Source organism: Portunus trituberculatus, chromosome 15, assembly GCF_017591435.1.
Source record: "Portunus trituberculatus isolate SZX2019 chromosome 15, ASM1759143v1, whole genome shotgun sequence".
Taxonomy (NCBI): Eukaryota; Metazoa; Arthropoda; class Malacostraca; order Decapoda; family Portunidae; genus Portunus; species Portunus trituberculatus.
In genome coordinates, this window is record NC_059269.1 from 10924012 (window position 1) to 10945210 (window position 21199).

Consider the following 21199-nt stretch of genomic DNA (forward strand, 5'->3'; position numbering starts at 1 on the left):
GATCTCCATAGACACTTCCTAATGTAAATAAAATCGTTTAATCACAGCCAAAACTCATGGTAAAAATAGTGTCCAGATACTGAAGGAATTAAACTGGATGGATATGTCAAAATCTGTTACTTATCACTCCCATACACACTTGAAAATCCTTATAAAGACTTCGGGCATTACTTTTAGTGCTATTGATTGTTTCCTTTGGCAGTGAAAACGTTAAATCCTTGCTAAAAATATAGAAAAGTGCATTAAAAATAAGGTTGAGTTATGGATTAGTTATACTGTACAAATATGCATAGTTGTAATTCCTTCCCACTCTCCGTTCCTCATTCCATCCCTCCCTCCCTCCTTCCCTCATTCCCTCATTCCCTCCCTCCCTTCCTCATTCCTTGCCTTCTTTCCTCTCTCCCACCCACCATCATTCCATTCCTTAATCCTACTCTCCCTCTTTTTTTTCCCTCCTTTTCTTTTTTCTCCTTCCTTTTCTCTGTTCCTCCTTTTCTCTGTTCTTCTCTTGCTTCTCCTTCTTCCCTTTACATTCCCTCCTTCCCTCCCTCCTTCCCCTCCATTACTCCCTCATTTCAGCCACGCACACAGTACACACACACACACACACACACACACACACACACACACACACACACACACACACACACACACACACACACACACACACACACACACACACACACACACACACACAGGATGGAACGTGACTGCAAAGCTAATTATCAAGGGCAGGAAACGTAGACCACTGTCGACCACTGAATATAAAGAGTAATGTTGTACGTATGAGTGAGTGTATGAATTGGCAGATAGATAAGTAGATAAGGACTGGGAAAAGGTGAACAGATAGCCAAGCAGACAAACAAGATAGGTAAGATGGACATAAAGAGGATTAAAAGGTGTTGCAAGTTTACTGGGTTTAGACAAGTAACCTTTCTAGTCATCTGTGGGTATGAAGTCGCTAAATTTCCGTCGTGACAAAGCTTCGTCACGTTCTGTTATGACCGTGGATGTCTCGAGGTAGGGCAGCACTCTCGGGGATTGTTACTGTAGAGGAAAAATAAAAGACAACTTTCGTATTCGTACACAGAGTAGATGGTATCATGTTTACTTCCATAGGTATTGCTGTAACGAAAACTTTACCTAGTGATGAGACTGTCGCTCATATTCAGAAACGCTTCCCTCTCTCACTATGGCAATTTTCCAAGGCCACAGAGACAACTAACCGGGTTTACAAAACATTTTCTCCTTTTAATAAACAAGAAATCTTACCAGTCTATCACCAGAACCGTAAAAATACCTCTAAAAACACGAGTATCTTCAATTGGAGCCTTTGGAAAGCAGTGATGGTGAGAGAGCAAAACGTTTCAGAATTCGGGCTTGTGTGCTGATTACTTTTCTCTCATTTTTTTTTACATGTATTGAGAAACTCTTTGCTACCCTCAGTGAATCAGCAAAGACCTTCCGTCATTTCAATTTTGTATTTTTAACGATAATGATAACCTGATAATAATAATAACAATAACACAGTAAGTATGTAAATTATCTAGATTATTTATTCATGTTGCTATTAATGATACAGTGCAGGCAATTCGATATCCGTTATTGGTGTGGCTATGTTTGAGTTGTGTCTACCCCATACTTCAGTCTGCTTGTTGTTTTTGCAGATGGCGTGATAATTCCTCACATTGGTTTTATGAGAATGGCACAAACCACCCTGACATCGGATTTCCTAGACTATGTGGCAACGCGACCGGCGCCAGGTGAGTGTGGTGTGTGTGTGTGTGTGTGTGTGTGTGTGTGTGTGTGTGTGTCTCTCTCTCTCTCTCTCTCTCTCTCTCTCTCTCTCTCTCTCTCTCTCTCTCTCTCTCTCTCTCTCTCTCTCTCTCTCTCTCTCTCTCTCTCTCTCTCTCTCTCTCTCTCTCTCTCTCTCTCTCTCTCTCTCTCTCTGTGTGTGTGTGTGTGTGTGTGTGTGTGTGTGTGTGTGTGTGTGTGTGAGGTAAAGAGTATTCATGTATGCAGTTATTCGTTTTTGTGCTGTGGCATTAGTGTTGTTAGTATTGTTTATTGTTCAAGTCTGTATTTTGTTGTCTTTTTTTCTATTTTACTGGTTTTAGTTCTTAGCAATTTTTCGTGGGAGTTGTTTTATTTATATATATTTTTTTTTTCGTTTGATTTATTATTCTTTTTTTTAGCCTACATTCGTTCATTGTAGTTTATTGAGATTCATTTTGGGGGTCGAGCTTTTTTCTTTTCAAATGTTTCTAATGCTGTAATGTCTGGTGTGGCTTCAGTTTTTGCCCTTCTACAAGCCGCTGTTTTTTTTTTTTTTTTTCTCGTTTTTATTTCAGCTGAACAAAAAACGAGATGTAATTATTTTTGCACTACTTATGTTTTCCTCAATGAATTACTACTACTAATTATATAGGTCTATAGTGTGTAGTCCTTTTTATTTCCATTTTTCTTAAGCAAACATATACTACTACTATGTGTGTGTGTGTGTGTGTGTGTGTGTGTGTGTGTGTGTGTGTGTGTGTGTGTGTGTGTGTGTGTGTGTGTTGAAGCTACTTAGTCATCGTCTACTAAATAAGCACTTGTTGTCACGTCTCCATAGCCACATTCTTTCTTATCTATTTAATGCATTACCACAGCAGGATTATTCTATTGCTCTATCTGTGTTTATTTATCATTGCAGGTACTATTGCTTGTAACTCAAATCACAGCTAAGTTTTCTTCTTCTTCTTCTTCTTTCTTTCTTTCTTTCTTTCTTTCTTTTTTTTCTTTTCTTCTTCATCATCTTCTTCATCTTCTACTACTACTACTACTACTACTACTACTACTACTACTACTACTACTACTACTACTTCCACCGTATCTCCCTCCATCTTACTTTCCTCCCCCACCCTACCTACTCTTGTTCTTCTATCATACCTCCTTCCCATTCTCTCATTCGTACCGTCGTGCTTTTTTTTTTTTTTCATTATTCCCGTCGTAACTTCTCCCTGTTTTCCCGCCGTCCCCTTCTCGTTCATGTATCGCACCTCAGTATACAATCAATTTTAAGATCCCCCTCAGTGGCCTCATCAGTACCAAACACACCCGCATTCCTTTAGAGGTGGCTGCGTTGCTTGTGTATTTCAATTGTTTCGAATACAAGAGTAAAAATGCAATTGGTATTGGGAGGGAGTTTTAATTGATACAAGAGAGAGAGAGAGAGAGAGAGAGAGAGAGAGAGAGAGAGAGAGAGAGGTTATGAGTTTTGGGTGACACTTGTTATTTGGCTCACGACTCCCATGCCCACCAACACTCGCTCATAGGCCCGTATTCAGAAACACTTAGCTCTCTCACCATGACAATTTTCCAAGGCCACAGAGACAACTAGCGCTATTTTCATGACAGTTTCTCATTTTAATTAAGCAGAAATTTTGCTAACCCATCACCGGAATCATGAAAATATCCTCTAAAACACGAGTATCTTCATCTAGAGCCTCTGGGCAAAGCGTTTAAGAATACAGGCTATACTCATAACAGAACAGCTGCAGTGCCTCGTCTATCCCGCGACACACACAGCAGCGGCAGGGGCGGCGTGTGGCAGGAACGTACTCCGCCAAAGTTGGCCGGGATGCTGCTTGTTGCAATGCTCCCATTAATTTGCATGCACCAGGATCAGATTTGCCGTTCCTCAGGCGTGACACAAACAGATTTCGATTATCATAGTTTCAAACTTATAGTTTTCGTACTGGTATATTTAAATTGGTTGTATTTTGAAATTTATATCTCCTACAATTTTTTTTTCCAATAAAAGTTATAGTTATTCATGGCAGGATTATGAGTGAAATGAATGTTTTATCCCCTTCAGTACTGGGATGCATTTCTACCTTGAGTTTTGGGTGTGATTAAACGATTTTATTTACATTAGGAAGGGGCCAAATAGTAAGAAGAATAAATGTGAAAACGTGTCATGATACTGAATAGGTTAATATTTTCTATATATAATTTGGTGCGTGCATTCTAGCATCTAATTCACAACGACAGTGTTTATTGGCTACTACTCGTATGCATCACAACTCTCAATTTCCTGTAATACTTGCTTTTCTTTAAGTTACTTGTGACCGTGTCTTAGGAAGCAAATATCAATAAACAAAGGTATATGAAAAAATAGATGAACATTCCCAAAATAGTGTGGGCACTTAGTGGGCGGTGTTGATGTGCTGCGTAGTGAATACTCTAGTGTGGCGCATTTAATCGTACGACAATCCATTAGCCACCTCACAGACCCCGCCTTGTAATTATCAGGCGGAATTATGAGTTTCCTCGGAGCTGAGCCGTGTAATTATGTCACAGCGCGAGTCTTATGAAACACTACCGTAAGCCGCTTTCACCGTGCATGAGGACAAGGCAGGATAGGAAACAGCCTTCAAGCACCACATGGCGAGGCGCTGCAGTGTGCTGAAGAAGACGTACTGGCCAAATGTTACGTTCCATAAATAGTGTAGCTGTGTCACAAGACTGCTGGTCAGGATCGTGTCTGCTGAGAACCCTGAGAAACTTTTACAACAAAAATTTGATGTATGTTATGAAGGTGAAAAAGTAGGGAGGGTAGTTTTCAGTAGAGCTGTTCTACGGAAAAGTGTGTGGTGGTATAGCTATTTTGCCTCTTCATGACCAACGGAGTGACGGACGGAACACGTAGTTATTGTTATGATTCACGGAGAGAGAGAGAGAGAGAGAGAGAGAGAGAGAGAGAGAGAGAGAGAGAGAGAGAGAGAGAGAGACACACACACACACACACACACACACATACACAGCTGCCGTATAGAATGAATATCGACAGGTGGATGCATGTGTGGAATGATTGTTTCCACGAACTGAAGTTTGGAGCCTTGCAAAATGAATGCTATATCGCAAACATTCCTATGTGTGCGTGTGTGTGTGTGTGTGTGTGTGTGTGTGTGTGTGTGTGTGTGTGTGTGTGTGTGTGTGTGTGTGTGTGTGAGAGAGAGAGAGAGAGAGAGAGAGAGAGAGAGAGAGAGAGAGAGAGAGAGAGAGAATGTTATGGAATTAAAGACCCCTATGGGTGGTGGGTTGGTGGTCCTGCCCAGTGTGCTACCCTCTGAAGCATTCTTGCTTTTGTCACGTGAGTGACTAAATGAGGACTGATCGATAGCCTTGAAAGCACTTGTCGCCCTTTCCGATGCCTCTTAAAGATTATTATTTCAGAGCTTACTCATCTTGAAGTTACGTATCTACCAAAATTAAATTTTTTTTTTTTCCGACACATTCATGTCAATAATGGCAGTGCCAAATCGACATTGCAAAATTTTCAAATTAGACTCGCCAGTCCTCTCTGCCGTTTTAGACTCCTTTGTATTTCCCTGTACATTCCTTCTATGCGCGTCACATTGTGTCGTGTGGGAGTGCACTTACTTGCCACAAGTTACGAGCGGCCTTCTCACCACTCACTCCTCCAACGCCCTAAACTTCATCATTCCTCCTCATGGTCTACAATTTACCTCCCTCCTCCCTCCTCTGTGGCTATATGACATGCTGGAGTTGTAAGGGACCTCAGATGTTTTGCTTTTTCTTTATTTAGAATTTTGCTGTGTTTAAGTCTCAGACCTTTAAAGAATATAAAATAGATAACTTTGAGAAAAAAGGAGAGGCTTTTTAAATGGGCTGTATTCAAGAAGTAGAACCCCTGACAGAATTATTTTTTGGTGTGTGTGTGTGTGTGTGTGTGTGTGTGTGTGTGTGTGTGTGTGTGTGTGTGTGTGTGTGTGTGTGTGTGTGTGTGTGTGTGTGTGTACAGAATATCACCATATTTCTTATCTCATTGATGTCATAAACATTTATTGTGTTATTTATCACATATTTGTACACATTATGAAACACAAGAAGACACAGGTGTAATGCTTCGCCTCTCCTAGGTATCATTCTCATAACCATAATCACCGATACACGCGGCCGTCACCGCCACTCACCACTACCGATTGTCTCTTTCGCCTTGCAGGAAGTGTCCAGAGGGGTACTCGTGTCTGCCAGATGTGGGCGACAACCCAAATTTTGGATTCACGAACTTCGATAATTTTTTATGGTCAATGCTCACCACATTTCAGCTCATTACGTTAGATTTTTGGGAAGACGTTTACAACAAGGTACGTTTCCTCAGAAAAAAAATAGTCAGAGATTTAGTTAGACTTGTGACGTATTGTATGTGGATAGTTTGCATTATTCATTATTAGCCACAGTTTAGTTCCCAGGAATATAACTATAGAAAGTGGATTAGAGTTTAAGGTGATTGATATGCCTCGTGTCCTCAGGTAATAGCCACGGGGGGACCACTACAGGTCGTCTTCTTTGCCATTGTCGTGTTCTTCGGGTCATTTTACCTTATCAACCTAATGTTGGCTGTGGTGGCCATGAGCTATGAAGAGGAAGCTGAAAACACCGAGGAAGTAAGTAAATGATGAATCGAGAAGCAAGATGGCATGAATGATACTGATGGAAAGTGACGAATGATTGTAATCGTGACATAAAAAGTGAAAGAAAATTACAAGTTCAGATTCATTAAGGAGATTAGCAGAATATTTCTCATTGTTAGCTTTCATTACAAATTGCTTTAGATAAGATAATAGATGCTATTCTTGTATTATCCAAAGCTGATATTATAATGGGTGATGTCTTTTATGCTTATTTCAAATAGGAGAAAACGAAAGACTTGATGGACCATCGGGATGACTCCACCTTCAGCTTCGACCCGGAGAAATTGACTCACGCTCGACCCTTAGAGAAAAAGAAGCCAAAAAATCGCCGGGTAATTGTGATGCGCCGAGGTGCCGGTATCCTTAGCGACAAGTTCTCTAAGAAAAAGAAGAAGAAGGACGAGGAGGAGGGTGAGGATAAGAGGAAAGGGAGTGCATCTTCGGAAGGCACCACCAGCAGACAGCCTTCAGCGCCCTCCAACACTCCGAGACTAGGAAGTTCTCAGCTAGATATGTCTGCTGGTCATCATTCCCTTTCTCGACCCGCCTCTTTGGTTACCACACCTCTGCCTTCCTCCTCGCCCGCCCCAACCCAACCTCTCCATACTCCACCCTCAGGACGCTGTCAGAGCTCACAAGGAGCTAGCGTGGAGGGCGTCCCAGCCCGCACCGGTGCCTCATCTTCCTGTGACCCCTGCAACGCCTCATCCACGGCAAGCTGCTGCACATGTCACTGCCACACTCGGCAGCAACAGGTGGCGGTGGCGCCCCCGGGACTGGTAGCCCTCAGGGGTGGCTGTGATGACCCTAGACCCCACCTCCGCCTCGCCAATAACCCTGCCCATCGCCAGCCATCTTTAGACGACTCCGGTGTAGTGGGAGATCACGAAGGCGGCGATTCCATCTCCATTCATCATCTGCCCCACGCCCCGCAGGTAGTGGTACTCAAGCCTTTCTTCATGGTAGTAGTATTGAATGTTATCATGTGCTCCATACTTTGTGTTTCTAGATTAAAATCGTAACCATTATTAACTCAAGCCGTAGGACATACACTAGTCTAAGCGCACTATATACATACAGTTCATACATGCACTTAAACATACATACGTACATTCTGTGCATGTATATAGTACGTACACAGAAACAAGTGAAGTAGTTGTCTCCCCCCTCACCTCCCGGTCTACAGATAGTGAAGCAAAGACAGAACTAACCACGAAAATATATAGATAACCCCAAAGTGCTTTAAATGAGGCTTAAATAAATTGAAGCTTGCAGCTCCGATGAGAGCGCCCCCGTGACGTCTTTCGGACCCAAACAAACCTCCATCCCGTCAACATTTACCTCAATTTCCACGAATTTTGGGAGGTTTTCCGGGGATTTTAGTAAGAGGAAGGAATGGGAAATGTAAGTATGTGAGGGAGTGTATAGTGTATAGTGGAACCATTCTAAAATCAAGGTTTGAGTGGTGTCAGCGAGGCTACTCCTTCACCTGCCTGCGGCGCTGCGGCTTTTCTTCTGCTGTGATGTAGAAACAAGAAAGGAGTGGGGATGGGGAAGCAGACATGGAGTAAGACTGAGAAAGGAGCTGCGGCTTAATACATGTCACGGCTTCAGGCTTATGATATTTACCTGTTAAAATCCTTGAGTTGGCCTGTCGCTCTCCGCAGAAATGCGAGTAAGAAGGTTACCTCATCAAGGAGGGATTGTCTTTGCACAGATTGTGGCCAGTATGGCTTAATCTCACATGGTACCACTCGACACTGTTACCACACTATTAACACTCACTTCGCCTTGCCGCTACCATTCTGCCATTACCTCTTGTCTACCACTAATTCTGCCAAACAAAATGTCTGATTTATTTTGAGCGTGTACTCCTGTACCTCCCGTCTCCAACCTCTTCATCATATGACCTCAGTTTGCCTTTCCCCGTTAGGAAAACCATACACGTTTGTGCATACTCTCCCCTCTTACTTTTCTTCTCCGCTCACTATTCACTTAGGTTTATTGTTTTATTTTGAAACCAGGTGTGACAGAATCAAGCAAAAAGAAAAGTTACGTGTCTTATAAAAAATGCATACAGCAGACAGGCATCTGGGAGGGCATGAGGTGACTCCATGTCCAAGCAATCTTCTTGAAAGCCTTCATTGTATTCACTCCAGCTTTTACCAAAGGGCAGGCGATGAGCTAATTATAATGATATGGTAGTCATTCATCTTGGCGGTGTGTAGAAGCCATACATTCACAATCACTCTTCTGTAACATTAAGGTTCTGGGAACTCTTCGTCATTTAAAGCTAATCAGCTTACGAGGAAAGGAACGTAATTTTAATTTGAAAGTTAAACTATAAACACAAAGCTGTTCTAACCATAAGGTACTACTGTTCACCAGGAACTGGTGGGCAAGGCGGAGCAGGCCCTGTACGCCCGCAGGAAATGCAATGGTGTGAGCCCCTCCTCCCCCGCAGCCCTCTCCGCTTCCTCTCAACACATAGTTATGGTGGAAGGTAAATGTCCATCTACACAGTATGATAGTGCTAAATTATATCATTATTATACTTTTGTTACTTGTACATAAACTCATGTTATTTCATATTCGGTGTGTGTGTGTGTGTGTGTGTGTGTGTGTGTGTGTGTGTGTGTGTGTGTGTGTGTGTGTGTGTGTGTATCTATAATGTATATTCCATCTCATTCCTTCTACCAAAAGATGAGTTGGTGGACCGTAACTGCGAGAAGTGTCATGATTGTTGCGTCAACTACCGCGTCTGGCTCAAGTTTCAAAACCTTTTATACATAGTGGTCCACGACGCCATCTTTGACCTGTTCATCATGGTGTGCATCATCATGAACACAGCTTTCCTAGCCATCGAACATCACGGCATGTCCTACGAACTCAACAGGGTGCTTGAGGTTGGCAACAGGGTAAGTGAGATTCGACTATTGCTTCGTTCCTATACTCGTAATATCACTTAGGCTCGACTAATGCTCGTTGTTATTATATCACTTCAGTGTAGTCTATTTCATTAACTAAGTTTTATGATTGAATCTCTCTCTCTCTCTCTCTCTCTCTCTCTCTCTCTCTCTCTCTCTCTCTCTCTCTCTCTCTCTCTCTCTCTCTCTCTCTCTCTCTCTCTCTACTACTATAACAGTTATTCTCTCTCTCTCTCTCTCTCTCTCTCTCTCTCTCTCTCTCTCTCTCTCTCTCTCTCTCTCTCTCTCTCTCTCTCTCTCTCTCTCTCTCTCTCTCTCTCTCTCTCTCTCTCTCTCTCTCTCTCTCTCTCTCTCATTACATATAGTACTATAACAGTTATTCATATCTCTCTCTCTCTCTCTCTCTCTCTCTCTCTCTCTCTCTCTCTCTCTCTCTCTCTCTCTCTCTCTCTCTCTCTCTCTCTCTCTCTCTCATTACATATAGTACTATAACAATTATACGTTGTCTTTTGTGGATAAGAACAAACCATTTTTTTTAAGTATTTTCATTTTTTCTATTTTCTGAAGCACCATTTTTCCCACCACTGTGTGCAGGTGTTTACCGCAGTGTTTACGTTGGAGTGCATCATGAAGATTATGGCGCTGAGCAGGGAGTTCTTCATTAACCGATGGAACGTCTTTGATTTGGTCATCGTTCTCGCCTCTTTGCTTGACTTGGGTCTGGAAATCGGCTCTGGGCTTTCAGTGTTGCGAGGGATGAGACTTGTGAGTTGTGTGATTCGTATTTTCTTACATTCATTTTCAGATCCCTCCTGAATTGAACCTATATATTAAAGAACCTTTCAATATTTGGTACATTCCTGAAAAGTGTGCTTTAACTCCTCTCCCAACAGTTGAGGGTGCTGAAGCTAGCTCAGTCTTGGCGGACGATGCGTGTTCTGCTCAGCATCATCGTCTCAACACTCGGAGCCTTGGGAAACCTCACCTTCGTCCTGCTTATCATTATCTATATTTTTGCCGTCATTGGAATGCAGCTCTTTGGCAAAAATTACACTGCCGCCAACTTTCATCCCGATCCAATTCCAAGGTGAGAAGGTGCAATACCAGCACAGTCTGTCTCTTAATCAACCATGCAAATAATGGATCCAGCTATTTGAATGCCACAAACAACTATGACCAGTGTCACTAAAACAGAATTTTGAAAGGAAGACTTGAGAGTATAGACTCTAGAGACTACTTTTCTTTTCTTAATTCCATAGCTTTTTTGTAATATAGTTAATTGTTGTCACTAATAATAATAATATTGTTATTATTATTATTATTATTATTATTATTATTATTATTATTATTATTATTATTATTATTATTTTCTTTTATTCAACAGATGGAACTTCACTGATTTTTTTCATTCCTTTATGATGATATTTCGGATCCTGTGTGGTGAATGGGTGGAGCCTCTCTGGGACTGCATGAGAGCTGAAAAGAATGACGTGAGTGATTCATGAGTTTTCTGATGTCCTCAATTGCTATAGAGCTTTAATCATGTGTGACTTTTCTGTGATGAAATATGAGAAACCTTTGTAACTGTTCAAGGATGCAGGCCAAAAAAACAAGAGAAAAACAGAAACAGAAGAATTCCATGTCATGGTAGTGAGGCAGGATGTTGCAATAGTTTCTTCCCAAGATGTTTTACAAATTTACGTTTGTTACTGCCTAGTATATTTTAGCATAGGGAAATGTCATAGTCGTTTTTCATGCTTACAGGGGTCTGAGACGTGCCTGGCTATTTTCTTGCCAGCCCTCGTTATGGGTAACTTCATGGTGCTCAATTTGTTCCTTGCTCTTCTCTTGAATTCGTTCAATTCTGAGGAACTGAAATCTCGACAAGATGATTTAGAAGATGAATCAAGAATACTGCAACTCTTTGTTAGATTACGGGTAAGAAATTTTGTCATATACTATGTACAGACGCCAGCATTTTGACTCCCTATTGCCAGTTCTGGCCATTTATTATTAAATTCTCAGGAGCAACACCTGGTAACCCTAGATGGGGAGAGAAGGATGACAGGTAGGCAGGCCAGCCGGTCTATGCTAGTGGCACCTGTAGGCAATGGCAACGGTCATGAAAAAAAGATAACAGATGTTACTTTTGCTTTAAATATAGGTAGAAAACTGCTTCATTAAATAGGGAGCCGACGAACATACATAGGTATATGCATGCACAAATACATAGGCTACACATGTAAATGTACAAATAAGTTAATGTACCTTATATACATATGTAAAGCAGGGATGCCACTCCTTGGGATTTTTCCCAAGATCTTGGGATTTCGGCCTTGGCCTTGGGATATTGGGAATTAATGGTCAAATTTGGCGAAATCTTGGGAAATTTTAATGACATTGCAATTCGAGACTTTTCACACACACACACACACACACACACACACACACACACACACACACACACACACACACACACACACACACACACACACACACACACACACACACACACACACACACACACACACACATATATATATATATATATATATATATATATATATATATATATATATATATATATATATATATATATATATATATATATATATATATATATATAGTTTACAGTGAGCCACTGTTGTGCCTGCATTGGCTGCGCTGCGCTTGCAGCCTGGCAGGACAGGGCACAGACGGTGAGACAGTAAGAGAGGTGAAGAATATAGTAACGAAGAGAATAATGTAACTATGCTGTAGCTTCTCAGTAATCAGAGCTATTTATGCACCGTTGAGAACTCAAAAGCGGACAGCGGTCTGTGGTTGCCTGCAGGTGACTGCCAGACCGCCGCCACCAAGTAGTCTTTGGTTAACGTAGGTAATATTATATTGATGTAACTCATCATTTCACGGTGTTGCCATGTCATAATCTAACGTTTGTAACCTCCAGGACAACATATCAGTGAACTAACACCTGCAGATACTTAAAAACCACAATAATCCAAACCTTCACTACGTAAAGGCGGCGTCACACTAGCACTTTTCCGTCTTCTTTTTCCGTCAATTTTCTGACGACTGTCAACTTTTGCAGACGGTGGCCGTCACACACAAGCTTGCTTCCGCCTTTGCCGCGCTTGTCGATTGTAAACAAACATGGCTCCTCATTCACCCCAGCAAGCCGCGGCTTTTTTGCACCTTATAATGTAATCAGCTGTTCTGTGATCCCAAAGGCAACGGTGACCTCTAATACTCTCTATGAGAAATTCGTCAGTGTGTTTTGTCCACTGCTCATCTTGGCCAGCTACTTGGAAGTTGCCTTGGAAATATTCAAAGGCATCGCACATTCGCACTCCCCTGGAAATGTACACAAACAACTGAGGAACTTTTCATTGCTAGGCTAGAAAAAAAAATGTATACAAACATATATTCACCAACTCATTTAAATTTCATGCCATGATAATAGCATTCTTCCGTTTAACAAAAAAATATTTTTTTAATAAGTGTTGATTAGAAACCATAGTTCTTATTTTGACTAAAAACTCAAGACGACGGAAAGAGTTGACGGAAGAGTAAAAAGACGACGGAAAAAGTGCTAGTGTGACGCTGCCTTAAATAAACCAGTCCCCTCCCCTGATCTGCTACCTCTCTCTCTCAGGTATTATGTCTCATCTGACTTTCATTACAAGCTAGATAGGTCACAAATTAGAGCCATAGGCTTAATCTTTCATTTTCGTTGTTAAAATACATCAGCAGTTGCCTGATTTGTGTGTTAGGGAGGTCCAGTTAGGCCGGGCCGGGACGTGATGTCACGAGCTGCCATGCTGTGACTGTGATCGGCTCCTGGCCCCAATCCCAAATGCTCTGCTGGTAACAGATCGTTGACTTCAACTATTATCTATATTTGTCACAGCTCATTTGTTTCAAGTTACAACTATCTTTTTAAGGGTTTATACTGATAGTTTGTTATGTTTTATGTGTCTTCCACATTTGAGTTAAGTAAGGTACGGTGAATTAGTGGGTGTTTAGGACTTCAAAGAGAGGACAAAAAATACTTCAAAATTTTACCACTGCTGTCAGTGATTTTTTATTTGAGATAGCGAAGTGTTCATGTTTTATAAAAATAGGTTTATGAGGGAAAGTGTGTAGGGTTCCTCGTAAGTTAATTATGTGGATTTCAAGAGTTATTTGTAGCCCTATTGATATTATAAAAAAAAAAAAAGTAATTTCTTAAATATTTATTCTTCTAATTGGACTTGTTGTGAGGTTTTGATATATCGAAATGATAGTCATAACTTAAAAAGCGTTATTGATTCCGTTGAAAGAAATTGGTGGGCTTTAGATTTTTTTTTTTTAAGCAAGTCGAAGTTCTAACACTTTATTTAATTTATATATATATATATATATATATATATATATATATATATATATATATTTTTTTTTTTTTTTTTTTTTTTTTATTCCCCATCCCGGCAATATTTTTATATTAGAAATTATTTTCGATTTATAACAAGTCAGAATTTTTATAGCATTCGTGTCCAGCTGCCTTTTTGGAAATCGTCATTTTCTAAATGACACACATACGTTAATGTATATGTGTGACGTCATCAAAGTGGGGAGGTCCCCAGCTGGACTCAGACCAACAGTCCCTTCCCGGCCCAAAGGTGTTAGCGTTGGTGGGAGTATTGTCTTTATCCTTACTGATTGTCGTCGTCAAGGTGGGAGTCCACCGACTGGATCCAGACTGACAACTGGCTCCCGGCCTGAGGTTGTGGTGATGGGTAGCTGTATAATTCACCACCACGGTCGTCTGCTGGTCACCCAGCCAGTCTTCCCCATTAAGGAGCGAGCTCAGAACTCATAGACCGATTTTCGAGTAGGACTGAGACCACAACAAACTCCACACACCGGGAAAGCGAGGCCACAACCCCTCGAGTTACATCCCGTACCTATTTACTGTTACGTGAACAGGGGCTACACATTAAGAGGCTTGCCCATTTGCCTCGCCGCCTCCGGGACTCGAACCCGGACCCTCTCGATTGTGAGTCGAGCGTGCTAACCACCACACTACGCGGTGTGTGTGTGTGTGTGTAATTCACCTCGGTCAAGGCCGTCTGGAGAACACCAGGCGGCCTTGCCTTGGTCGCCTGCTGGTCACCCAGCCAGTCTTCCTCATTACGGAGCGAGCTCAGAGCTCATAGACCGATCTTCGGGTAGGACTGAGACCACAACACACTCCACACACCGGGAAAGTGAGGCCACAACCCCTCGAGTTACATCCCGTACCTGTTTACTGCTAGGTGAACAGGGGCCACACATTAAGGGGCTTGCCCATTTGCCTCGCCGTGTGTGTGTGTTGCATTGCATTGCATTGCATTGACTTTCATGGGACAGATAATAATAATAACAATAATAATAATAAGAAGAAGAATGATATATGGTTTATCAGGAATTGCAGTACATACATACTGAAAATATATACTATATAGGGATTGGGGGAGGCTTAAGATTAGAACATTAGCTTAGTGGTTTATGGCTTGCACCATGGGGGGGACCACACTGTGTTGGTAACGGTTGGTCCTCAGGGCCCTAATGGGCCGGCCCACATTGGTGTGATGTGTGGCATGGGTTGGTTGGGGGAGGAGGTGTCGTAGCCGTGGGTGGTGCAGCAGGCCTCTACCCAGCCTGACGAGGGCTACTCGGTGTCTGGCAGCCAGTCTGGGGAGACTGAGGGTAGTTACGGCGTGATCGTAATTTGTGTAGGCAGGGTCAAGGATGATCCTGTATGCCCTCTTTTGCGCATCTTCCTGTTGTTGCTGTTGAGTGGAGATGAGGGAGGAAGACCACACTGGTGAGGCATACATAAGTCTGGGCAAGATAAAGGTGATGTATATCCCCTTTAACTCATCAATTGGTGTGCTGAGTGACTTAATTCTGCGCAGCATGCAGAGTCTGTTGGCCGCTGACCTCACTGTGGCGGTAACGTGTAACTTCCATGTCAGTTGGTCGTCCACTGTGATCCCGAGCAGCTTGGCTGACCGAACGACTTGGAGGGAATGAGGAAACAGGGAGAGCTGGTGGGTGGGGGGACTGCCACCTAGGAAGTGCAGACTTGCATTACCACAGTTTTGGTGTAGTTGATTGCCATCCTGCTCTCCGCCAACCATTCCTGATGGCTGTTCAACGATGTTTGAAATGCTGAGTAGTCAGGGTTTTTGTTATCAATTGGCACACCCACGGTGCAGTCATCCACGTACTTCCAGCGATGAGGGGTATTTGTCAGAGCGTCATTAATCAGTATCAGGAAACAGAGTGGACCCATCTTGGTGCCCTGAGGGACTCCACACGTTAGCTGTTGGTAAGAGGATGTGTGTTTCTGAAAACGTACAGCTTGTTGGCGTCCTGTGAGGAAGTCAGCCACCCATGCTGTCAGGTGAGAGGGAAGACACAGACTGATGGCTTTGTTGTTAGGCTTGTGTTAGGTGTAGCTGGTGTAGAATTTCACTCACATCCAGTCTGTTAAAATCGCCACATATAACCAGCTTGGCAGCAGGATACCTTGTCCTCAGAGTATCAGCTGTGCATATGATGTGCTCAGTAAATAATTGTGCAGTGGGGGCATGTGGGGGGTGGTATGTGACACAGGATAATGGAGGCTGCATCTTGAGGGTGGGAGGATGGAGACATTCATACCCAGAGGGCCTCCACTCCAGGGAGGGACAACCACCAGGAGGTGTGAGGGGTTGAGGGTGGATCAGCAGTAAACTGCTACTCCCCCTCCTCTTCTCTCTGATCTTAGATCAGTGGTTCCCAAACTGGGGGAAATTTGAAGCTACCAGGGGGGAAATAATTACACAACCTACTAACTAAAAAAAATCTCAGATGGATTTTCTCATGTCTGAGAGATATATAGAGATTCACCTCGGTCGTCTGCTGGTCACCCAGCCAGTCTTCCCCATTACGGAGCGAGCTCAGAGCTCATAGACCAATCTTCGGGTAGGACTGAGACCACATAACACACTCCACACACCGGGAAAGCGAGGCCACAACCCCTCGAGTTACATCCCGTACCTATTTACTGCTAGGTGAACAGGGGCCACACATTAAGATAAGAGACTTGCCCATTTGCCTCGCTGCTTACGGGGATTCGAACCCAGCCCTCTCGATTGTGAGTCGAGCGTGCTAACCACTACACTACGCGGTGTGTAGTGTAGAGAGAGAGAGAGAGAAAACGCCTGTTGTAGATGGGCGGCGCCGTATCTACCAGTCAGTTCACATTCAAACATGGGCTCTCTCATACACATGAAGGAGGAAATCTGGATGGTTGAACTGAGTGCAGGGGGGAATGACAGAAAAAAGTTTGGGAACCACTGTCTCAGATGGTGGAAGAGTTGAAAGTTTTGCATCATGCACACTTCCGTTACTATTTGCCACACCTCAGTGATCACCACAATGTCTGCACGGGTTGATCTCACAGACACAATCAATTCGTTCATTTTGTTCATTAGGGAAGTCACATTAAACAGGAGGAGGGAGGGGAGGTTGAATGTGTGTGTATGTGTGTCTTGTCTTTTGTCATCAATGGGAGAGCCCACTGGCTGGACTCAGACCGACACCCTGCTCCCGGTGATGGAGAAGGAGATGACATAGTGATGTTCTGATCATTGGGGGGTGGAGAGTGGACAGGGCATGGACCAGGTGGAGAAGGTCAAGTAGGTGGAGCTTAGAGGCTTAGTTTTTTTTACATAGTTGAACCAATCAAAGGAAAACAGGCCTTCACCTGGTATGGAGCTATCAGGTGTTGCTGCTGAGAAATTATGCATCCAAGATTGGCTTGGAATCAAGTGCTGGCATTTATACATGCAATAAAACTTTTCCAATTTTAAACACTTCAAACCAAGCATCTTTTCCTCACGAATCATCTTCCAAGTATCTGTTTTATATATGAAGGATACATAGTTTTTTTTCTATGTTTTGATTTACTTTACAGGATAATATCTTTAGAAGAAAGAAGAGAAAAACGGAAGAGTTAGATGAGAATGATACTGCAAAGGATGAGGAGGATGCAATGCCAGATCGTGGAGTGAAGAAGGCTTTCAGTGAGCCTGAGATGCATGCCAGGTGTGAGGAGGAAGCTGGGGGAGATCCACAGATGAAAGGCTACAAAAGAATGACTGTTGTTGGTAAGTGTTAAAGGCAGATTGTTCCATGCTTAGATTTATTTGAATTTATTTACTTTTTTATATATTTGACCATGTATATGATGCTCAGCTGGAATATACACAATGTTTCTTTTTCTGTTTTGAGCTGAAAGAAGAGATGAATGCTTCTATTTTTTTGCTTCTTTCTGCATATGTATTGTATATAAACACACACACATACACTTAATTGCAATAAAACAAGTAAAATAAAATACAAAATGTTACCTCAAGATGAGAAGACTATTTGATATACTCTGTTAATTAGAAAGTGAAGATAAAGGAAACCTGGAAAGGGAATGAAATGGACAATAAAGGATCTTGTCCCAGTCTGGTTTTGCTGTTTGTGGTTTAGTCAGTTTGTTGTTCTGTCTTGAAAATAATTAGTGTCAATATTTAAGCCACACCAAAGATGTTCTCAGAGGGAGATTCATGTCAGAAATAGAGTTGATGATGATACCTATTGCTGCCTTTGCTTGTGATAATGTAGATAACTGGAATATCGACCATAAGGCTTAGTTTTGTAATTGTGGTTTTTGCCCTTTATTTGTAGATTCAATAACAAACTATTCTGTTCAACATTAGCTTTGTTGTTAATGAAGGATACACTTTATTATTATCTGATATAATAGGAAATAGAAGAAAAGATGTATGTTAAGAATTTTCTACTCATTGTAGTAGTATGTCAATGAGTTGCTGTACTAATTCATTATTGTTGTATATTCCTTAGCTACTTCATTAATTGAAATCTTCCATCAACAGCTAAAATAGTTATACCTATTTTGCTATCTAGGTTCTCTATCACCTGCTGTTCTGTTTCATTCTTTTTTGTACATCAATTCAGACCAGAGCAACTACAAAACCGTATTGGCTCGTGCACCCCAAGAAAATGGACATATGGACAAGAATGTAGTAAATGGAAAGAAAGTAAAGTTTCAAGGTAACAAAACTAAACCGTGGTAATCAGGTAGTTGGTCAGAATGTAGACTAATTATTGCAGTTGTGTAATGCCCCATATAGCTTTTAAGTGTAGCTCAATAATTCCACATAGTAAAATGTAATAGATGCATTCACAATACACACTATTCTTAAATAGTTATGTGTTTTCCTTTCTTTTCTTTTGGAAACAACAGCTGATTATTGTCATAGATTAGATCTTTGATCATGTTAACTTTTGGCATTTTAAATGCAATAGCTTTTTCTGCAATATTATCATGCACTGAATATATTTCATCTGTCTTTGTTTAATATATACACTTCATAATATTGCTGTTAACTTTTCCCCTCAATCAATAGAATCTGTTTAAAGGGTGTATTTTAATGAGCTGTTTCTCATGCCCACTTAGTAAAAAGCAGTAGTTTAATACATAAAGTGTTCTTATAATGACTTACATAAGTTAGCTTTAGTCCTGCTTTTTGTCTTGATTCTACCACCAGTAAGATTATTTTGGCCTGATGAAAAACTTGAATGTAGACAGTTTCACCAGGATTAGTAGTGTGCACACAACCCAGCTAATTGTTGATTTTTATGTGATTTATGATGATAATTGAATAGTATATATTTTGTCTGCAAAAATATTTATGTAGCAAGAGTTTGTTAACATACTTTGCTTTGTCAGTAATTCTAAGCTAAAAGAGATAGTTTTGTTGTAAAAACACTTTCATTTTAATTTTAATTCATTTGAGGTGCAGATGTTCCATGTCTCAACCATTTCTTTTCAGAATATCCACATTCCTTTCATGATTTGAAGCAATTAAGAGACTGTGCCTTTGTTTTAAGATACTTATACAGATACACCATTGACTACAGCTTGCCTTGATTAATAAGCATTGTTGAATTAACAGTTTTTTTTCCAGATGAGTTGCCACATGGTACTGATTCAAAACTAGATATCTAGGCTGGTTTTTATCAAACATTATAAAGCATGAAATCAACTTTGGAAGAAGGATAGAGTAGAATTTGGCAGCTTCAATTTTTTAGGTACCTTTTCAGTTTAGTAGATGCAATTGGATATATATGTGTGTGTGTGTGTGTGTGTGTGTGGAGCTTTTATTTCTGTCCACCTAAGAAGAGCACGTTTACAGTACATAGCATATACATATTTATTTCAATTATCTGTAGCACCTTTGATTGGAAGACATTTCTATAGACAGCAAAAGTGTGAAACTTGAGGAAATGTCACACATAAAAGTTAGGTTGATAAGAACTTAGCACTCACTGTGAAATGTAAGGATTGTGGAACCTGAATGCTGAAAAACTCAAGGAAATACCCTAGAAAATGTTGAGGATTCTTGTATAGAGCACTGAATTACAGATATTGCTGTAGAGAAACTTAGAATTAGATTACATGATAAGATGTATCCTTTATTCATCACCATCTGGGAACTCCCTGCCACTTGTGATGTCTGCCTGGATTATATTCATGAAATTTAAATGGTGTATTTGTATAATGTACATGTGTGTTATGAGTGGAAATTTTGTCTATAGAAAGCAGGCTTCATAGCACATTGCTATCACTGAAATATGAAAGAAAACATGTTGGAATAGACTAAGGAAAGATTAGCAATAAGTTTCTAGCGCCTCTCTTGTATATCATCATATGTATTTGTATATATCCCAAAGTGTATTTTTCAAAACTGTAATGACAGAGGTCTCACTGACTTGTAGTAAAAGCAAGAAAATTTCATCCTTTCCTCAGAATTTTGTAAGTAAAAAACTTGACACTGGTATATCATCCAGCATTGAAAAATTATTCATTGAAACTTGTGTATTTCTGCCTCTTGATGCTGTTTGTCAGTACTTGTTATGCTTATCCTTTGTGTAATGTAACTGTCTTTATACGATGAAGCCTCTTTATTTATTTATTTATTTTTTTTTTTTTTATTTATTTATTTATTTTTTTTTTTTTTATTTATTTATTTATTTATTTTTTTTTTTTAACCAAGTTGATGTTTTCAGGGGACGATGATCGGCCAGAAATAATTGAGTTATCAGAGTTTAACCAAGGGGACGAACAGTTTGCTTTCTGCCAACCACGAAAAAGTATGCAACAAGAATACCGTGGCCAGCAGTATCAAGAATACACACCAAGTGACCAGCCCCCTGAAGAATATTCCACTGGGGAATATCAGCAGGGTTACTCAAATGAATATGGACATGAACATGATTACCACCAGCTGCAGTTTCCAGAGTCAGAAGGCGAAGGAGGCAATAATGAGGACAGTGTGTCAGAGGTCAATTTATCAGATGGCAATATTCCCAAGATGAAGTTGGAAGAGGTAAGATTTACAGTATAATATTAATTTCATGATTTTTATGTTCATCCTGTGTGTTCAGGTAAGTGTTGTTATGGTCAGTAAGTAAAGTTTTATTGGTCATTCTTCACAACTATTCTGATGTCTGTTCATTGACATTGTTTCCATAGTAATTTCCGTAAGGGGATTATTTCCATAGCAAAAGAGACTATTTCTTGCAGATTTTGTACTAAATATGTGCTTGTTTGATTTAGTCATGATTTTATCATATTTTTATGAACTGCTTCTGTGTTTTGCAAGGATTTTAATTTCTACTCTTGACTGATGTTTTATCACAGGT

General features: G+C 40.9%; 1 protein-coding gene across 12 annotated transcripts in view; it reads left to right on the forward strand.

The window, feature by feature from the left end:
• LOC123504073 (sodium channel protein 60E-like) overlaps positions 1–21199 on the forward strand; it is a 503673-nt gene that overhangs the window by 390700 nt on the left and 91774 nt on the right. For 10 of the 12 annotated variants that reach the window (XM_045254356.1, XM_045254355.1, XM_045254344.1 and 7 more), the window contains 13 exons: positions 1668–1763; positions 6011–6155; positions 6321–6455; positions 6704–7420; positions 8871–8985; positions 9186–9400; positions 10004–10174; positions 10303–10496; positions 10794–10899; positions 11174–11347; positions 17397–17589; positions 18449–18544; positions 20564–20883. In XM_045254356.1, the coding sequence (XP_045110291.1) occupies positions 1668–1763; positions 6011–6155; positions 6321–6455; positions 6704–7420; positions 8871–8985; positions 9186–9400; positions 10004–10174; positions 10303–10496; positions 10794–10899; positions 11174–11347; positions 17397–17589; positions 18449–18544; positions 20564–20883 (2677 nt within the window). The remainder of the gene's footprint in view (positions 1–1667; positions 1764–6010; positions 6156–6320; positions 6456–6703; positions 7421–8870; positions 8986–9185; positions 9401–10003; positions 10175–10302; positions 10497–10793; positions 10900–11173; positions 11348–17396; positions 17590–18448; positions 18545–20563; positions 20884–21199) is intronic. The other 2 variants (XM_045254345.1, XM_045254354.1) reach the window with 2 other exon arrangements.